At 39.7% G+C, this 21,670-nt stretch overlaps 3 protein-coding genes across 3 annotated transcripts; 2 read left to right on the plus strand and 1 right to left on the minus strand.

The window, feature by feature from the left end:
- Positions 1 to 309: 309 nt before the first annotated feature.
- Positions 310 to 1,383, plus strand: LOC308291302 (myosin light chain 5-like; the record flags this gene model as incomplete). The annotated part of the gene is made up of 6 exons (XM_080733284.1): positions 310 to 411; positions 516 to 591; positions 714 to 818; positions 949 to 1,027; positions 1,143 to 1,191; positions 1,282 to 1,383. The coding sequence occupies exons 1-6, from the start codon at positions 376 to 378 to the stop codon at positions 1,381 to 1,383; spliced, it is 447 nt and encodes a 148-aa protein (XP_080589410.1). The 5' UTR covers positions 310 to 375.
- A 503-nt stretch (positions 1,384 to 1,886) lies between these two features.
- Positions 1,887 to 11,105, minus strand: hpse (heparanase; the record flags this gene model as incomplete). Its single annotated transcript, XM_080733894.1, has 13 exons — positions 1,887 to 2,046; positions 3,246 to 3,398; positions 3,494 to 3,615; positions 4,038 to 4,152; positions 4,697 to 4,803; positions 4,900 to 4,993; positions 5,124 to 5,171; positions 5,939 to 6,110; positions 6,907 to 7,080; positions 7,268 to 7,393; positions 7,796 to 7,944; positions 9,013 to 9,152; positions 11,007 to 11,105. The coding sequence occupies 13 exons, from the start codon at positions 11,103 to 11,105 to the stop codon at positions 1,887 to 1,889; spliced, it is 1,659 nt and encodes a 552-aa protein (XP_080590020.1).
- Positions 11,106 to 12,264: 1,159 nt separating this feature from the next.
- fkbp1ab (FKBP prolyl isomerase 1Ab) lies at positions 12,265 to 20,250 on the plus strand. The gene is made up of 5 exons (XM_080733560.1): positions 12,265 to 12,405; positions 12,528 to 12,575; positions 15,937 to 16,049; positions 17,482 to 17,648; positions 18,570 to 20,250. Exons 1-4 carry the CDS (start codon positions 12,369 to 12,371, stop codon positions 17,608 to 17,610), a joined length of 327 nt encoding a protein of 108 aa, XP_080589686.1. The 5' UTR covers positions 12,265 to 12,368; the 3' UTR covers positions 17,611 to 17,648; positions 18,570 to 20,250.
- The last annotated feature ends 1,420 nt before the right edge of the window (positions 20,251 to 21,670 follow it).

Consider the following 21,670-nt stretch of genomic DNA (forward strand, 5'->3'; position numbering starts at 1 on the left):
TGTCGTCACAGTCCATTCCGGGGAGCAGCAGTATTTAAAAGGCCTCCTCACAGGTCCATAGGCACACTCACTGGAACAGCAGCGCATCGCACAACACAAAGAGAGATGGTACGTGTCAAGAGTATTTTATCGCTTGAAAGGATTCTACCCTTTTGAGTTGAGAATAATTATAAAGATTGTGCTGTACCATATTGATTGTCTTGAGTTTACCAATTAACATGCTGTGTTGATGGATAACCTGTAGGCCTAATACTGTAATTGAATAACCTATGTTTTGGGATATTATCATCCCATATGTTGTAGGCTAGTAGAAAGACAAAGAAGAAGGAAGGTGGAGCCAAAAGAGCCCAGAGAGCCTCATCTAATGTTTTTTCCATGTTTGAACAAACCCAGATCCAGGAGTATAAAGAGGTGAGGTTCATTTGAACATCATATTTAAATCCTGGACTATTTATTGGAGAAGGATGTTTGTTGTACTCACATGACTTAACTTTTATGAATACTTCCTTGATCAGGCTTTCACACTTATTGATCAAAACCGGGATGGGTTTATTGATAAAGAAGATCTCAAGGACACATATGCATCTTTGGGTTCGTATTTGTTAAAAACAGACATAGCAAAAAGGACATGATGTATATATTAGACATATACAATTTAGTATAAAATTCTGAATTATATATGAATGCCATCTAAATTATAATTATTTTCTCAGGCAAACTGAATGTAAAGGACAAGGAGTTAGAAGACATGCTGAAAGAAGCCACCGGACCCATCAACTTTACCATGTTTCTCACCCTCTTTGGAGAAAAGCTACACGGTGAGACACTGTTAAGTAACCCTTCCAGATGATTTTAGTGACTAATAAAGTGAAATAGAGAAAATAACAAATGGAAATATGACCTGAGTTTTTAATAATAGTGCCTGTCTTTTGGTATTGTGGTATGCAGGCACAGATCCAGAAGATACCATCTTAAATGCTTTCAGACTGTTTGATCCTGATGCAAAAGGCTTCATTCACAAAGATGAGTAAGTTCTGTGTACTAGGTTGATTTCAGTGGTTGATTTGAACTTGAATAAATAATACATGTTCTGTCCAATAAGAAGGGGATTTCTAATTATGCAACTATCCAACCATTCTCAGATTACAGAAACTACTAACAACACAAGCAGACAAATTCACAGCTGAGGAGGTAAACAATTTAATTTCGCTATGGCAACAAAGTACTTTTTTAAATTCACAGTAAAAAACATAGTAGTGACATTTGTCTGATCAATTTCAGGTTAAACAGATGTTCCAGTCATCCACCATTGATCCAACAGGCAACTTGGATTACAAATCACTTTGTTACATCATCACACATGGAGAGGAGCAGGAAGAATAAACCATAATCATAAACATTATACCCAAATGTAAACATAGCTGCTGTTGAATGGTGCTAATGCAGTAGTCTCTTCTTTTATCATATTTAAGCACCCATTCTCTGGCTTTAAATAAAACAAGTATAAATTACAAGTCTTGGCATTCAATCATTATTTCAATACATTTCCCAGAAAGTGTTTTATAAAGTACAGCTTTTCATTGAACACGAACAAAGCTATAATTATATTAACATTCTTTGCCAATTTACACGCTAGTCCAGTGATCACTATCCCTGTGTGAGGTACATGTGACTGTTGCTGACAATAGTGATATTGTCCTGGGAGTTTATGTTCATGTCTATCTGATACCATTTTAACCACTTAAACCAGATATTGACTGGTGTCCCCCAGGGGTCTATCCATGGCCCCCCATATATTTTCCCTCTACAAAATCTCATCGGTAAGCTCAGGTTATAGATCTGCTATTCGCTCCAGCATTGGGATGCTAGGTTTCATGTGGTTAAGGTCACTTGCATGCTAGTGCCTGAGCCTTTGTAAAGACATAGAAGGCCAATGAGAATCCAGGGAGGTGTAAATGTTCTCCTGGTTCCACATGGATTCCTTTGAGCTCAGGAAGGGTTTTGTCATCCACCATCTTCAACACGTCTCCATTGAGTTTCACAGACCTACATATCACAACACACTCGTCATTCTACAATGCCATATGAGATAGTCTTGCGTAGCCAGACAACTATTCCACAATCTCCGAATGCTATATAGAGAGTCTGGAACTACACCTCCTGAAATCCGAGTAATGGAAGGCTGGAAGCTGGCATTACCATTCACTAAAATATATTTTAAAATATAATTTCTAATAAGCAGCAAGCTATATGTGCTTAGATATTTTTTATTTATATTAGGATAAATGTGCACGACTGTAAATACCAAATGGAAGTGGGGAGGAGGCTTCATATCCGCTTTATCGCTTCTCATGCCGGATATTCATGATTAGAACTTCCGTTTCCCAGACTGTATGACAGGAGTATTTGCAAATTGTGGGAGGCAACAGTCTGGCCACGCGAGACTACATATGAGAGAGAGATATACAGTACACCCCAGCGGAAACAAGACCGCAAGGACCTGTCTGACCTGACTGTGATAGATAGATAGATACCTTTATTATCCCAAGGGGGAAATTTAGTTGTCCAGTAGTAGCACAGCAGTATACAGTTATTTACAAAGTTACAGAGACGTAAGAAAGATAGATAAGAGGGAAAAAAACAAAACAAAGACAAGAGCAGTACAGTACCAATAAGGAGAAGGTGCATCAATAGAGGGGGCGAATAATAATGTGCTGTTTTACATTTCTATCTAATACATATTCAATCAAACAACACAAACACACAGGAGTATTTGCATATCGTTGCCTTCAGACAGAAAGATTGTATCTCCCATTTCATGTTTTCTCATAAATGAATGCCCCGTTTTACACTTGGTATGACCACATTGTGAGGTTGTAGATCTGCTATTTTCACTATTAATGAAACAGTATATACACATACCAATGAAAAGTTAAATTGTGCTTTTTTTTTCTCTTTACGTTAGCTTATAATGACATGCCCAAATAGGGACGTCAGGTTGAAAGTAGTTGCATTTGTCTGTGGGTTTTTGAATATTTAACCAATGAAAAGCATTAAGGAGCTCGTGACTATAATAACTACACCCCCCCCCCCCCCCCCCACACACACCTCCTGAAAATGAATGGTTTTGGATACACACCGTTTCCACCCAACAGCAATAATATTAAATATGGACTGATTGAGGCTTATTTAATAGACTACAGAACAGTAATGTCTCAACCGAAGGAGCCTAGGAAGATCAGTACCTTGAGTAGAGCCCCTCTTCACTTGGCTGGTCTGACTGAAGGACAAACGCCTCCATTGTGCCGACAGACATCTGTGCAGGAAGTAAGATTCTAGCTGGACTCTGGTTCATGTTCAAGGCAATCAGCGTGACTGCTCCACTTCTGTAACTTGAGCTAGAAATTTAAATAAGTATATTATTTCCGACCGTGATGTCGAGGACAGATCACATTTACAAGTTAAAATCTTATCTTATTAAATACAAAAATACCTTTTTTTATTGGTGCAGTGCAGATACAGTCGCACTTTTCTATGGACAAAAGTGTTAAAAACCTCGATCTTCAAAACTTCAGGTCCAACAAGTCTCTTGTATAGAACTGACAGCCAATAGTCCTACCAAAGCAACAAGAATAATATAATTGCACTTCTGGTTCCTTCTTATAAAAAAAAGGCTATAAAGGCTATAAAAAGGTTTCATTTAAGTTGATGTAATTGCTTATAATTATACATTAAAGGTGTAAATGAGAATATAAAAAGGTATCGGTATAGTGACTCCTGAAACATAGACCACCTCTAGGTAAGTTTAAAATGTTGTGTTTAGAGGTCACAGATAATTAAGTTTATGTACAGATTTAAGGTTCAAATAGTATAGTGTTAGGTACTGTATTAGGTTACAGATAATGACGTTTGGTGTGGTTAAGGTTAGGGTAAGGTCAAAGAACGGAGGTCAAATATTCAGATTGCATGACCTCACACTAGAAGGTGGGCTCTGGTGCCAGTTCAGGAACCAACACAAAAGTCATTTAAATACTTACAGGAAGTGGATCCAAGTTGTCATCAACTAGGTGGTAAGTCCCAGAACCAATCAAAACCTGCCTGACGACAGTATCCAATCCCAGTTTGGCACCAAGTCCTAATTTATCCAGCCACCTATATACAAATCAGGGATTTACAAATGGTTTGTCTCACAAAATATTGAAACACAGCTGTGTTCCAATTAAATAGTCAAATGGGACTTTTATCAACGTATTGACTCGAGTACTGTAAGTGGTTGGTTGCAATATAAAATTGCGTTTTATGACAGCAGAAGATGAGCAAGGAATTTCTACTTTGTACCATTTTGAGTATCAGGTTTCTGTGCAATTAAATGGTAATGCTAATGCAATACCAGTCTTATTAGATTAATATATTTATTTTATACACAATAAGTCAAACATGTTTATATACTACAGACATGCACTTTTTTATTATTATTATAAAATATGGTTTCATGTTTGGCCATAAGACCAGAACTTTCAGGTAATCATTGAATTCAAACAGCCACAAATGTCAAGGTGTTTCCCTACATAAGCAAGGCCAAAACACTGATATGCTGCTTCATTGTGAATCTGAAACCAGAATAATGATGAGCATAACAGAAATGTAAATAATCAGGTATGCATAAATACATGTGTGAGCAAACACACATACTCACATGAATCCAGCTACAAATGTGTCAGACAGTCCTAAAGCCCCACCTCCATAGGCAGAGCTCGTCTCACCCAGCCATACTTTCTTTCCAGGAGAGGCAAGTTCAACTGTCTGAGGAGGACAGGAGCAAAATGCAACTTCTGTTAACTTCTGTTACATCAAGCACTAAGATTTGAAATGAACCACAATTTGCAACTACGACATTACCTGCATTACTTCATTGGTCTTTAAGGCTAATGTGTCCAGAACCTCGGGATCCAGAAAATCCTCTAAGGACGTCTCTCTCCCATTCACATAATAACTAAGAACATATACATGAATTAGCTCAGCTTGTATGAATTGCACACAAAAAAAAAGAAGAAAAAATAAAAGGCTGAAATATATGACACACACAACCTATTGGCCATTAATGTGAGGATAGATCAACTTACTGGTGCCAAGTGCATGCATCAATTGCCTCTGCCCCACTCTCTAAAAATCTGTTAGGGGGAAATATTGTTAACATATTTAGTATTTTGTTTGATATTTGGTTGAGATAGAATCACTTCAATTTAAAGCATTCATTAAGACAGATAAGAAAGTTGTTCTTTGTCTGATTAAAAGGTACCTGATGGTATCATTCATAATATTATAATACAGCATTATAGAGTCCTGCATATTTAGAAGACAATTGTTCAACTGCAGTCATTCGAGGACCGCAAAACAACAAACTGGAAATACCAGTAAGGCAATGAACTAGGGCAAGGGACTAGGCTGATGTAGTTAACTGAAATATGCATGTCACATGAGATAATTGAATTGTAGAATCCTCTCTTAATTCTGCTCAAATGCACATGCTTTATGTGTTTGACAGAGTAGATTTATTCTGTTTTAGAAGCTTTTTGTTATAAAATGAAAAAAATATCTAGTAGAAACTATTTGTCAGGTACTGTTTAAATACTATTTTTCAAAAAGTAAAAGTCAGGTTTGAGTTAACTCAGTGGTTCTCAAAGTGGATTCCAGGGACTCTGTGGGTTCCTTTAGGGGGGGTCTAAATTGACCCATACAAGTATGTAACTGACAGTGTACAAATAGAACCAAATGAACCCTACCGGGTTCATTTGGTTCCATTTTGTACACTGTCAGAGTTAAGGGGAGACCTTGGAATGTGAAAGTTTGAGAAACACTGAGTTAACTAACCATGAGTCACTTATCAAAAATGAGTCATATCAAAATATTTCTTTTAAATAAAAAGTACAACCCCCACCCTTCCAGTAGGTTTCTTCTGTAGTCACGTGGCTGGCCAACATCTGGTCCATACAGTCCAGCAGTTTGGTACAATTTTGATTTTTTTATGATCGCTCTGAGGTGGACAAAGTCCTGGCCGAGCTGGTTCCCATCCACAGAGATCCCTGCCTTCTTTTCATAGCTATTGGGTTCTAATAGACAGAACATAAATTAACAGCTTTGAAATGATAATTGATTATTCTGACAATGTACATAGTCTTTAGATACCATAACACCTGTTATACTTCTAACTTGCAAGACGTGATGTTTGTGTGACCTGGTCCTGCACTATCAAAATGTTGCGGAAAATATGTATTATGTACTGGCAGAAAGAGATTCTTAATCTTTTCTACAATGCAAATAGAACTTACGTTCTTCAAATCTTAAAGAGTAAAGTAACCTAACCTATCTGCTTTCAACAAATGTCCCTGAAGGGGAACTTGAATAGCTTAGACTTTAAAGGGGAACTGTGTCAATCTTGAACACTGCACAGTTTGTTCTGTGTCGATTCGATAGCTCAACCGCCAACCACACATTTCAAAGGATTCCCCGTTATAAGGTTTAGGAATTACAAAAACAGTGATTGAGCTGTTCCACATTGGCTCATCTATTTTCATTTCCTCTTCATGGTAATTATTGATGGTCTTCCTGCTACTGTGCTACATATCTTATTCACAGGTCTTTAAGAGAAATGCTGTTTTGGAGAAACAGACATCAGCTAAAAACATCCAAAGCATGTGGATGTGGAGATGCTTTTGAGAGTCTGACTTAATTTCCTTCTAAAGGGCCCTTGCCATTAGCATGTCACATTGCATTTACAGGCACAATTTGAACTGGGCTCCAATTTGAATGAAAAAAAATAAAAATAAAGCAAATACTTTTTTATCCAACAAAGCCACAAAAGTGTGGTCCAACGTGGGTGGGTGTTTTCATGTTTTAGAAATGTACCATTGCCCAGCTCCCAGGACATGTCGTATTGTTTGGATTCACAGTACTGTAGCAGGGACCTGGCATTACTGCTGTTCCAGGCATTGCCAGCTGTTCTGAGGAGAGCATTTAAACCAAAGATCAAATCCATCCCTGTACAGTTGGCGAAGGAATGAAGTAGATCCACAGCATACTCTGCCAATAAGAGAACAGTCAGTTATTTTCTTGTTGTATGCATGTTCATACACAACTCGTGAGTATGGTATACGATCCATTATACAGGAATACCAAATTAAATATCCACATATCAAATATTCTCCGTGGCTAGTTGAAGAAGTACAGTATGGCAGTATATTGCAGAACCTGTCACATCATAGGCTACCCGTGAATTTTGTCCTCTTGTACTTCCTCTTCATGTCCTCTTGTCGAAGGAGTACTACTTGTTGAGCCCATTCCTCCTTCAACCTCTTCTCAAGTAATGGAGGCAGCTCTAGTTTCTCACAGGCATCTTAATTAAAAAGAGATATATAGTAATTACTGACCATACTCTAATAGGCCCTTTTCACATAGCTATATTGACATAAATAGTAGTGTATGTAACTTCCTTGTTCACAGGGATGATACTAATTAAGGTTCCATTCAGGTTGTGAATGTAACCACGATGGATCATTGGAAAAGGCTCTGCTACATTAAATGGAACAGAATTTGTATCATTGGTAAAAACCTGAGTATATTATACACAATTATTTATGTCAATAAAATGGCTTCCTTAAAAAAGGTCTAGGCTACTGAATGGCAATAATCACACAATGAGGTGGAGTGATATGATGAAAGTTCTATTCCAGCCTTCTTCAACTTGACCATAATTTAGTTTTATTAGAAGGGAACCATGGTCATCATTTGAACTAACCTGTATTTAAAACAAAGTTGTGTGGATGATAACTGGGGGACTGTGTAAATGCCTTATGAGGGCTGAAGATCATGAAATCTTGTCTGGTGCCTCCAAATCTCAGGAATGCTGGTGCTAAGGCTTTTGCTAATGTCCGGAGCCTTGGAGACCTAAGAAAGACAGAAGTGCACATTATCTTTTTTTTTTGTATCATTTCCTAAACTGAAAGTAAAAGGATACATTATTCTGTGCAGTTCACAAATGAACGACAGAAGGTCTAACAGCAGGTTGAAAAATGGGTATAGCTGCCCTCCACCCTTGCAAGAACCAGACCCAAACTGTTCACAAATTGCCTATTTATCATTTTGTTTAATCAGTGGTGTAAATTAACTAAGTGCATTTACTCTGTAGCTAAGTAACATTTTTAGGTATTTGTACTTTACTTGAGTAGGCCTATGTCCAATACTTTTACTTCTACTCCACTACATCTTGGATCCAAATACAGTACTTTTACTCCACTACATTTATTTGAAAACTTGGTACTTTCCAGATATAAGTTAAGTTATAATATTATAAACATACATAAACCTTTAGCCCTATTTTATAGTCTACCTAGGCTGTTTGAAATTAGACGAGAAAATCTGCTATTTTCTCATATTTTTACTTTTTGGAAGGCTACTTTAAGTACATTTTGATGTACAACAATGTCACACTTTTACTCAAGTACATTTTAAATTCCCGACTTTTACTTGTAACAGTATTCTACATAGCAATATACTCTCAGTGTTACTTAAAGGAGTAGGCTAGTTCACCCCAAAAATAACTTTTTTTCCATGTTGATTACTAGTCACACCATGGAGACTTGAGTTCAATAATATGTTTAGTTTTTTGTCACATTACAAAGAGTCAAAGACAATATTTTGATTGTAATAAATGTACCCCCATTAATTCGGAAAGGGGGACCCGAATGTATTTGGGTCCCCTCCTGGAATCAATGAGGGTAACTTTACTATAATGTATTATTCTTTTGTCTCAGGAATGCGACAAATAAAAACAAATATCCATGAATATCAGTCTCCATGGCATGAGTAGGCTAATCAATAGAAAAAAAATATTTGGGGGGTGAACAACTCCTTTAAGGGAAGAATGAGTAGTTTTCCACCACTGTGTTTAATATTAAAACAAATTAAACATGTTGTTAAACATAGACCCTAAGGTTGTGAAGCAGAAATGCCTACCCCAGAAGGTACATGAACTTTTCCTCCGCCACCAGACTGGCATCTATAGCGACGGACAGATATCGCTCGTTGACTCTCCTGAACACTTGAGACAAGTCCACGCTGCAGTTAACATCTTCATTATTGCTCAGGAACTCGTTCTGCGCGTCGACAACAACGTGACATTCACAGAACAAAAAGAACATCAAAACAAAAAGCAAGCTCAGATAGAAGAAGAGGTGCGGCGGTTCCATGACTGCAGGTGATCAATATACTATGGCTATGGCTCAGCGCAGCCTCCTACTTCTCTATTTTCTACACAAGCCGAGAAGCGTCCATCAGTTGTGTAGAGTAGACCGTGTCCGTTCAGCACGTTTCGCACATGCAATGATCTCTCTGCTGCGAGCGGCCAGCAGTGATGTTCGTCGGGACTCGCCAAACCCGGAACATTTGTTGTGTTTGTTTAACCCCGCCCAAGTGGCTGGTGAAATAGCCCGCACAAGTGAAAACTGCTAAACATTGAATCATGTTTGTTACTTGTAAAATCGTTACATTTCTATTGAGGTTGCAGAAATTGCTACTTCTGTAGAAAAGATGATCTGCAAATCATCTGCTCTGTAAACTAAAATGTAAATGCTTTTGTCACTATAGTTAGGCTACATGTCTAAGAGGTTCCCTCTCCTCTCTTTGCAGTAACTATTCTAATTGTGGCTTGTAAAAGTTAAGTCAGCCTACAGGCCTATTTTATGTAACTCAACTTGGCATTGAATAGTGAAATGATTCAATCAGAGTGAAAGAGATCTGAAAACATCATGCATATGAAAACAGATGTGCAAAAATGGCATAATCAAATGAAAAATCGAGTAGGCTACACTAGCACAATACACTTGATTGAAGAAATACTACAGCATGACTCGTGCACAGGTCTACTACATAAACATCACAAAAGAAAAACATTTGAGAGAAAAGGCACTTCTAGAATGTCAAGAAATTGGCAATACACAGATATTATATCTCATGAAATGGTAGGCAAATTGAGCTTAAAGCTGTCTTCCTCAACAAAGCCATGTAGGGCTACCAGAAAATATACAGGACAACAGCCTATCCACCGATATACAGCTACAACTAGAAAGGTGTCCAAAATACAAATCTCCACTAGGGGGCATGCCCCAGTAATAACACTGCCTGGTGGAGTACTGTGTCTCAGGGACATATTGAGAGACAGTCTCTCAATATATCTCCCTCTCTCTGTCTGTCTCTGCATCTTTTGGTAGGTCTGTCTGTCTGTCTGTCTGTCTGTCTCTCTTTCTCTCTCTGTCCTGTGTGTGCATCAAATTGATCTTGGCTGGCTATCTTAATAACTGAAGATGGTGTGGATCACCAGTTGGTTGGTTCAGCTTGTTGGACCTCTGCAGGTACTGGCACGTTTGCTCAACTGAACAGGTGCTGTTACAGTAAGTAGTGGGAAGTGAAGCGGCAAACATTCGACGCCAGCGTCCTCACTTATTCCCACATGCACACACCAGTGGTGGCAAGCTTGCACCGACCATTGGAGGCAATGTGGGGTTCAGTGTCTTGCCCAAGGACACTTCGACATGTGGACAGGAGGAGTCGGGATTTGAACTGCCGACCCACGGATCATTGGCCCTTCCCTGTATGGGAAACTGTTCTCCAGACCAACCATGCCATGAGGAGACTTCCTGGCCTGTCTCCTCATTTTAACCCATTTAGGCCTGACCTAAATGTACATGTACTGTACTACACTAAAATGTGTTCCCGGCCTGAATGGGAGAGGGACAACTGGCCTGGACACACTCAAAGGGTATGATTTTTAATTGCACCATCGCCTATACATGGAAACACTGACATGTCATGCTGGTGACCCTGTGAGGAGTTTGAGTGTCTCTGTTGTCAGTGTGTGGAGATTGGAGAACCACTGATAGTCAGTTTCCAGGGCGCCAACAGGCGCAGAGGTCATTAGCAGAGACAGCTCTGCAGCACTTGAGCCCACAGACCCACACAGCATGCACCAAGAGGACAGTGATGTGGTCCTGAACAGGGTCCATGAGCTGGGTATAGGCCGACCAGTGCTCCAAATGGTCATGCAGTGTCATGGCTGGATAAAGAGAGCAAGACATATAGGCTACTATTCTCAGTGGGCCAGCCTTGCTGTTCACAGTAGCCTGCTGTACAGATGATGACATGCACCTGAGGGGGACAGCCAGACATAGAAGCTCGTCGTGCCATGTGGCCTTCGCGACAATTCACTACTGGTCCGTCCATGGCTTCATATGGGTGCATGGGCACACATACACACATGTTTGTATTACTATACTTTTGAGGACATCAACATATAGTACCAGTAGCCTGGAATCAGACGAATCCGCTGGTGCAAAAAGAAAATGCCTTTGTGTCTCCATCCGGAATCAATGGTGGTACATTTATTATAATCACATTATTGTCTTAAGAATGCGACAATATATATATATATATATATATATATATATATATATATATATATAAAACCATGGGGTTAGTTAGTAATCGATAGAAAAAAGTCATTTTGGGGGTGAACTATCCCTTTAAAGGAGTAGTTCACCCCCAAAATGACCTTTTTGCTATTGATTACTCATGACATGGAGACTTATAGTTCAATAATATTTATTTGTTTTTTGTCGCATTCCTAATAAGACAATAATTTGATTACAATAAAATTACCCCCATTGATTCCGTCCCGGATTCCGGAATCAATGGGGATACATATACTATAATCACATTTTTGTCTTTGGAATGTGACAGATACAAAAATATATTATTGAACTCAAGTCTCCATAGGGGCTGTTAAGTATGACATCATTTTGTAGGCAGAGGAGAATTTCTGCCCCCAGTTTCCGTGAATCTTTTTACTATTTTTACTATTTACACATTTTTCTTCTCTTTGTTGTTGAAAGGAAAGTGTTAGAATTATACTTTAGTCGTTATTTTTTAGTCGTTGTTTTTTTAAATAGTGAGGGACAGAAAATGCTCTGGGGGCAGATTCTCCTCTGCCTACAAAATGATGTCACGGCTTAAAAGCCCAAAAGTCATTTTGGGGGTGAACTACCCCTTTAACCCTCACAAGTTACAACACAAGAATAGTAGAATAGCAACTACTAGGCCCATTACTACTAGTAACACACACGCACGCAACTGGCGTACACGTACAGTACTTGTCACATGGTATACGCCTGCCTGCCTGCCTGCCTGCCTGCACTGCCACCGCCGGAGACAGCTGAGAAGAACATCCACTGAAATAGCAGACAGACAGACTGCAGGAGAGAGAGAGAGGGAGCGAGAGAGCATTGCCTGGGTGGAGGGATAGCTCAGTATCGAACAAAATGGGAGTCGAAATCGAGACAATAACCCCGGGCGACGGTAAAGTGCTTTCAAAATGTGCTTTGTTAAATATTTGTCGTGAATTTGTACGCGGCGTTATTTATTACAGCCGCAGCCTTGCGTCGCATGCCCGTTATATCAAGCGCCTTTTTCTCCCACAGGAAGGACTTTCCCCAAAAAAGGACAGACGTGCGTGGTGCATTATGTTGGTGAGTTGTAATATGAAACTTGTATAAAACGTTGCATGTGTAGCATGTTCCGCACTGCATGCCATAAGCTGTGAAGTGGATTTATTTTCTCGTTGATTCACCACGGAGGCCGCATACAAGTCAAAGCTGATTGCTGCTGCAACCCGTTTCATACAAAACATGGACCTTGCATCTGTCACGGTCTCTCTCTCGAGTCGGCTGCATGCAATTACATTCTTTCACCCACTTTTCACTCAGTGGAATAAAATTCCATTATACACTGGTTCCCAAACACCGGGTCCCTTAATTGTTGTTTCTTACATTTTGTTTTTTATTATTATTTCAAAACATTTTCAAAAAACATTCCCCCAAAAAGCAGTAGGCTAATTTAATGAATAGCCTAAATAAAAGAAAGAAGAACAAAACCGAAGAAATTCCATAAATTATAAAACAAATGTTTAAAGTAGCCCAGGCGCTGTGAGCTTATAGATTTGCTATTTTCACTAGTTTTGGTCCCGTGCAAATATCTAATTTCTCTTTTGGGTCACAGGCTAAAACGATTAGGAACCACTGCCTTAATAGATGCAATAGGAATAATTCAACTATCATGTTTCATAATCGTTCCAGTCGGTGTAGGCGGCCTACCCATGCAACGACACTGATTCATAGTTGCCCAATGCACTACAGTTTGCAGAGACAGTGTGTTCAGTTGGATACAGCCTAATAGTATTTCTGGGCAAACAGGATGAAATTTAATTTGTCTTGTCTGGAAAAGGCAGACGGGTCCCGCCGCAGGGTTCATTCTGAGTCCCAGACAGACAGACAGACAGACAGACAGACAGACAGACAGACAGACAGACAGACAGACAGACAGACAGACAGACAAGACTAGACAGCCAGGGATTTAAAACCTCTGATTTCCACTGCTCTGCTCTTTGTTGAAGTTCAGGGGATTGGTGGTGTTTAGTAGAGCGGATTATCGCCGTCTGGGTGACCGTTTTAGTTGGATTTTCAATTTAGTAATATTCATCAGTATAGGTTATAAAAAACAAAATTGGTGGTAAAATGATCAAGCTTCCATGTTTCAAATTGACAAAAGTATAGGCCTATCTGTCACTGTCAGTCTCTTAACAGTCTGCAACCCAAGCCCTTTGGTAAGATTATGTAACTGAAAATAATACCCGGATTCATGTTCTGGCACAGTATAGTGTTTTCAGTCATGCGAAGATCAGGCATCAGTGTTTTTGTCAAAGAGACTACAGGATTTCCTCTTTGGACTCCCATCCTGACAGTCTACAACACAGCCTATAGAAAACACACTGGAAACAGGATATTACATTATAAAGAGCCTTCTTTTTATTGTACATTATAGTATCAATAACAATCCAAACAACACAAGAAAACAGGACATGAGAAACTCACATCAGCCATTCGACTAGCTTAATATAACTGACAATACACCACCACACACACAAAAAGAAGCATGCCCTTCCTCAACCTAGTCTGAGCCCCCCAAATTGGAGCTTTGTAGCCTGCATTGGCTGATATGCATAAAACAATTATACATAATACTCCCTAATCGGGAGATACCGTCAGGTGGCATGTATACACAAATTGGTCTGTCCATGTTGATGACATGACTTTAGAGATACTGTGTACCGCTTTGCGTGATTTTAGGGCAGAATCTGTAGGACCAGTATCCAAAAATGTGTTGTTAAAAAATCGGCCTGATGGTGGCGCTAGATGGGACAGATGCATTTTGCTAACATGACTGTAGAGATACTGTTTACCGCTTTGCGTGATTTTAGGGCAAAATCTGTAGGAGCAGTGTCCAAAAATGTGTCTTGCAAGAATCTGCCTCATGGTGGCGCTAGAAGAGGGCCATGTGAGAGGGTGGAGGTTGTGGTTTGGCAGCCAAGGAGTGTGTGCGCAAAGTTTGGCATGGATAGGGGCAACGGTTGTGGAGATATGAGTAGGGGAAAAGTGTGACGCGACATCACATACTTTAGAGGGCAATGGTAGCAAATCAGGAGGGAATATGGGAAATGGGACAGATCCATGTTGATGCAGTGTCCAAAAACGTGTTTTGCAAGAACAATTATACATACAGTATATACAATAGACAAAGCTATAGGCTGCTTGGAGAACACACTTGAAACAAGATACTGTAAGACATTATAAAGAGCCTTTCTTTTGAATTCAGATTGACATCAAATCGCACATTTTCAATTTGTCCTGTTGACAGCAAATCTGTGCGGTCTGAAAATGTCTGCACAGTTGTGAACAGATTGCTGCTCAGTCTGCAGTGGACTTTGATGGATCCTTTCAGCTCTTCTGGATAATTTCATTGTGCTACTATCTTGACATCCAGAGAGGGACAGAACAGGGTCATTGAACAGGGCCTCTGATATAGCCTGGATTATAATCTATACCTTGCCAGTTCCCAATCACCGCTGATGTGCTCAACTCCACAGGCCAGATGGAGGGGAAAGGAACTGGTTGGAATAACGTGTTCTTCCACTCGCTACGTCCATGGGTAAATGGGTTACAAAATCGTGGGATAAAGATTATAGAAAAAAAAAACTCCACAGGCCAGTGGAGACCTCACACCCAGTCTACTCATAACAACACACAAGCACACAAAAACAATCCCTCTTTTCATACTGTACATGCACACTACAATCACACCACACATGTTATGCAGACGATCAGTGCTCCCACGCACACACACACACACACACACACACACACACACACACACACACACACACACACACACACACACACACACACACACACACACACACACACACACACACACACACACACACACACACACATACACTGGTGTAAATAGTTTTAATGCGGAGACATCCCTTGGTCTGATGCTTATTTCGGGCCTGAAATGGCCCCGTTTCTGTGTGTGTCAGTGTGTCGTGCCATCCGTCCCAGAGACAGCTGCAGCGGCTATTTCTGAGATCCTTGGAATCCATTCATTTGCCCTCTCACTAGACACGCAGCAGAAAAAGATGGCTGCAGATATATTTGTTTACAGTGCTTTCTAAAATGTTATTCTGATTCTTTCTGCTGAGTGTAGGCTAACTTTCCATAAGAACAGACAGGGTTATTACAGAAAGCCACCATACTATGTTGTCTGTTTGTTAGATTTAGTTAGTGTTTTGTGCATAACTTGAACAATCCGACAATGAATTTTGGATCCATTCAGGTGTTGAATTCACTGTTGTAATAACGCATGCATGCACGCACGCACACACACACGCACGCACGCACGCACGCACAAACAAACACACAGGGCTAGAGTAGACATGCACCAGCCTACTCTACATTTTGGTTCTCACCTTCACACTGTCTACTTTCTCAGGTTCCCTGACAGATGGGCGTAAGTTTGACTCCTCCCGTGAGAGGGACAAGCCTTTCAGGTTCAAGATCGGCAAGCAAGAAGTGATCCGAGGCTGGGAAGAGGGTGTTGTGCAGGTGGGTGTATGCCTGTGTCTGTGTTAATTCATTTAGGCTAACTCAACTTCATATTAAAACGTTAGTTTTGTGTATTGTTGTGATATTTATGGTGTTTTCCAAGGGCACTGTGTGATTTTTCAATATTTTCATATACTTGACACAAGATTGTGTCAGATTACCTCCATGATACCAAATGTATATGTATTAAAAAACAAATCATGCTCAGACAGATCTTTACAACATAGCAATCAATGACTGAAATGCAACTTGGAATGCAGACATTCCAAGTTGCAAGGAAATTAATTTGGCTGGATGCATTAATCCTTTTGTATGATTACATTATCATTGCAAACAAGATAAAGCATGCATGTAACAAAACAGGAAAATAAAATACATTTAACTGAATTTCTTCCACTAGATTTTGCGTCTTGACTTACTATTAAAATGTTTATATGTTTATACCCAGTCAGCCTCATCAAGTCAAGTGTACATTAAATCAAATCCTCAGATGTAGCTATAAAACCCCTTACATCTATACTATAATTTTGCGAATGTCTGAGTGAGTGAGTGAGTGAGTGAGTGAGTGAGTGTCTGTCTGTCACAGCGTTTCTCCTCAGTGGCTGGAGCAATTGATCTGAAATCGCATCACCATTAGCATATGAACACACCTGACATAACTGTGAAGCCCGTTTGTCACTTTCACAAATCGTATGCTGTATATTAGCATTTTTATGGTGTATCTACTATCTATTCTGCATCTAGCATGAGGCGCATCTATTCTGCATCTAGCTTGAGGCAAAATGTTTAACCAGCTCTGTGTGTGTGTGTGTGTGCAGGCAGGCGGGTGTGTGTGTGTGTGTGTGTGTGTGTGTGTGTGTGTGTGTGTGTGTGTGCAGGCAGGCGGGTGTGTGTGCAGGCGGGTGGGTGGGCGGGCTGGGGGGGGGGGGGGGGAACAGTATCTCTGTAGGGTGAAGCCCGTTTGTCACTTTCACAAATCATATGCTGTATATTAGCATTTTTATGGTGTATCTACTATCTATTCTGCATCTAGCTTGAGGCACATCTATTCTGCATCTAGCATGAGGCAAAATGTTTAACCAGCTCTGTGTGTGTGTGTGTGTGTGTGTGTGTGTGTGTGTGTGTGTGTGTGTGTGTGTGTGTGTGTGTGTGTGTGTGTGTGTGTGTGTGTGTGTGTGTGTGTGTGTGTGTGTGTATCTCTGTAGCCATTAAACGAAACGGGTTTCTTACATTGATGCTCCTACAGTACATCATGCAAGCACCAGTTAAAGTTACTTTCCATCCCTCATATACTGTGTGCACAGTGCACATCCCATAACCCACACACTGCACATCATTTTGGAGCTCATATCTTTGAACGGGTAAGGGCTAGTCTAAGTAAAAAAGAAACATAAGTTTTGAATGTACCTATCTCTTCTCTTTTGTACTTCAGATGAGTGTCGGCCAGAGGGCCAAACTCACCTGTTCACCTGACTTTGCCTATGGGAACAAGGGCCACCCTGGAATCATCCCACCTAATGCTACCCTCGTCTTTGATGTTGAGCTTCTGAGCTTGGAATGAAACAAATTCACTGCCTGATTTTTTATTTTTTATTTTATGTAAGTATTTGTATAACTTTTGAAAGTTCAATAGTCTATGCTACAAAAAAGTGATTGGTGTCCTTGTGAGGGCTATCACGATCATGACATTTTATGTGACAATTAATTGTCATATAAATAGCCTAATTTGCGATTAACGATTTTTTTTTTTTTGGCATTGAACATTGGATCATACTAATAAATTAAAATTACATTTCTGTTTGGCTTTTAGGCGTGCAAATGAGGTCACAAACCTCAATGTGACTCCTGGTAAAATAAAGGTTACATCCAACCCCTTTCACTGCCATTCATGATGAAAAGGTATAGAAAAAACACTCAGTGAGACTTGAAACGTGTTATGCATAGGTAATTCAACCATGTGAAGGTCCATGTGAACTAGTTTGTTGAAGCTTATTCATTATGATGAGCGAGATCGCCCCCTACTGCCGCGGCCGTACTGGACGAAGGTCGTGCTCCGCACTGCGGACAGTTGCTGAAAGCCTGAAACAACATTCTCCACTGCACAAACTCCACCCCCGATAGCAAAAAGTGAATGGTTTTTTCTGGTCGGCCAGTCAGGGAGTCTCAGGGACCAATCAGGCTGACAAACGGTGAATTGTTAACAGCAGTACAATGAGTTAAAAAGGCAACTGGTTGAGACACATCCATTGTTAGAGTCTAATGTAACCAAGTGGAGCAGGTCCATTTGGTTACATGTGTACACCTGCACAGTTAAATTAACACTGAGGTTTTTATTTTCACTGCAGTGATGCTAGTTTAAATTGTGGTGTGTGTGGGAAGGATGTTGAAATAGCGGATGATTGTACAGTATATGAACTCTCTGGCAGTCATGCACCATGGTCCATTTCAGCAGCTGTGTTAATTAGTTAATTAAAATTTGAGTCAATTGTGTCTAACATTGATATCTTGATGTCTTTACAGGTGACTTCCTACCTGGGTGACGATGGAGAGAAGATAGGAGAGTCTGCACTTGATTCTTTAAGAGGCTTGAGTCAATTGTTCCACTACTTTTATGGTCACTATTTTATCAAACTATGAATATCTGTTATTTTGTCTCAGTGACTCAGTTATTTATATATTTTTCCATCATATTTCTTCCTCTTAAAAACAATTATGGGCCATAACCTCACAAACCTCCGTGTTCTGAATCTTGAACTTTCTTTTTCTTTTTTTTCTTTTTTTAAATTGTGCTTTACTTCTATTTTGCTTTGTTTTTGTGAAATGTTGGTTGTGCATGGTTTTGATGAATACTATAAATACCAATGAACTACTAGCAGTGACATTCATCTCTTTTAAGAGTCAATATGTACTGATATAGTCGTTTTTAGAGGGCTGCAGCTTGATCTAGTAACTGAGAAAAAAAAAACAATGTACAAGAGAATATGAAAAGCACACGTTTGTATCTAAACCTCTCCCAGCTGAAAAGCAGGAAAAGATAAATTAATGGACATTAGACAAGTAGGGCTTAGTGTTGAATACGTATAGTGAAAAGACAAGTTGTGGGATGCCTTAATGGTGTGAAACAGGAGCTTTGTTGGATAGATGCATTGGACCCTTTTAGATGGTGGCGATGTTGTGTTTTTCCTTTTCCTATAATTGTTCGTTAAACACGAGCTAGGCATGAGGAATTGGCATAGAAGGCAACCATAGGTTGCTCTATCTCTCGCGTGCCTCACCAGACCCGTGGTTACTACACAGTAAGATCATAGTGTTCATTTAACTCTGAAGAGTAAATGTAAGGTTGATTTGTACATTAATATGTACCTTTCCCCATCTGCATGAAATGGGCCTGATGGAAACCCCCAGTGTGTACATGTTGAAAGCTTTGCAGTTTACTTGCTTTATTCTAGCCTTTTTCTCCAGTCAAATCATTAAACCCCATGTAAAGCCATAAACAGGTTGATCAGTGCAAAGATAGGAACTGTGGTAACGCACATCAATTGGAGTTAAGTGATGTTTTTCTTAGAGGAAAAACAAATCAATGGAACGCCTGAAATTTACAAAGGGGGGCTGAGGAATCAATAAAATTGTGACCTACCCCTGACTTTATTTTATGTAACAACTTGCCATTATCTATTTTTCAGATGCCAACTTTCTATCTCTGAGAAATGACAAAGTTACTGTATGGCCGTGTGATGTTATCTGTAATGTTTTCTTTTTTGTGTGTCACTAGTGAAGTACCACACTGCCTACATGAACCCTGTGTTGTGGTAGAAGACATGCTGACACAGTCTGGCATCCTAGTGGTTTTGTATCACAAATAAAATTGTTTTAAATTGTGTTTAAATGAAGAAAATAAAACACTGGCCTGGCTGTAACAATGGCCATTGCTGCTGATTTTACATAATTGCCTACACAGTAAAATCCTCAGTGTTACTGTTCCGCTCAGATTGTACAACAAGCGTAAGCAAATTATTTGGTATCAATTGTACACTCTCTGGGTTATAAATAAGTATATTAACACAGGACTTTACTGTGTATGCAGCAAGTGGCATGAAAACGGCCCACCTCTGTACTGTCAAGTAGTGAGTGTGCTAATAGGTTATATACTGCAGGCTAAACCAATGATGAAATAATTAAAATGTGCCGTTGCAATAAAGTGCTCTCTACCTGCTTTTGGAAAATGTCTATTATTTCATATACTATATATAGAATGTTCTGTTAATCTGTCTAAGTCATACCATGCTTCTTCTTGTATTGACAATGACACATTTACATAATGTTAAGTTACAGATGTTGTTGTGTGTTGAAGATCTGGTGCAATGGTTTGGAAGATTGGGGAAGGGATGGGTCAAGAGGACAGATGGTTGGTCGAGTGGAGGTCACTAGTAGTTTTAGGACCTCATCAGGAGAGAAGAGGAGGACAGGCATGATATGTTGGGGTTAGCATTGGGTGAGTCAGTCACTTGTCTGATTAGTGGGAAAATGGGAAAGGGAGCTTCTGATGTCATCAACCTTCTACTCAAAGTAAGTGACGAAAGTGTCAGCTGAGAAGGATGAAGGAGGGGGTTTAAGGGAGGAGGGAGGAAAAAGTGGAAAAAGCTTCCTCGGTTAGAGGCACAGGAATTAATCTTGGCGTGGTAGAAAGAGGATTTAGCAGTGGACAGTGAAGGAGAAGGCAGAAAGGAGTGACTGAAAGTGGGAGAGGTCATCTGGTTGCACCGTCTAGTGCCACAGTGCCACTTCCTTTCAACAGACGAGCGGACATGGGTGTGCTGGCCTGGAAGAGATAGTACAGTGACAGAATGTTACAGACAGACACACACACACACACACACACACACACACACACACACACACACACACTGAAAAACACATGTAAAAAGGGACAGTCAAACAAACACAATGTTTAAAAACATTTAAAATCATAAAACCCATAAAAACAATAATTTCACAATAAATTACATGAGTTGACCATGGTCCTATATCAGGCACAAACCATTCACGTGGTGAAAAAATGATAATAGGCCTAATTAAAAAAAGGAAAAATAGGCTATAATAGGCCTATGCCATGTATTAGGCCTACATACTGAGCTGAGCATTGACGGGTGGACAATGTTGACAGCCATTATTACAACATAAGACAAGTGGAAACGTTGACGTGTTTTCCAAATCATTTAGTTAGTTAGTTTCGTTTTAGTAGTGAGTAATGTTCATGTGACCAACCATGGTCCACGACTGATAAACGGTGAAGTTTTGAGAGGTGTGGTTTGGTACTGACGTACTGTACGTCTGTCTAGATCCCAAAGCCCGGAGGGACAGTCACAATATTGACCACTTCAAAGATACTTAGTTGCCAGAGTACTTGTTGTTTGGTTTGAACAAACACCTCTGTCAGTCAATGTAGTGTCCACTGATTCTTTTACATATTTGGACAATATATCAATAATATAATCTCCTTGACATTTTGCTTAAAGTCAGTCATCACTGTCTCTCAATCCGGGATTTTGTTGTTGTTGTATAAATAAATAAATGAAATATGAAGAAGAATGAGCCATTATCAATGTCCAGTTGATATTGTG

Source organism: Nannobrachium achirus, assembly GCF_963921795.1.
Source record: "Nannobrachium achirus genome assembly, chromosome: 9".
Classification (NCBI taxonomy): domain Eukaryota; kingdom Metazoa; phylum Chordata; class Actinopteri; order Myctophiformes; family Myctophidae; genus Nannobrachium; species Nannobrachium achirus.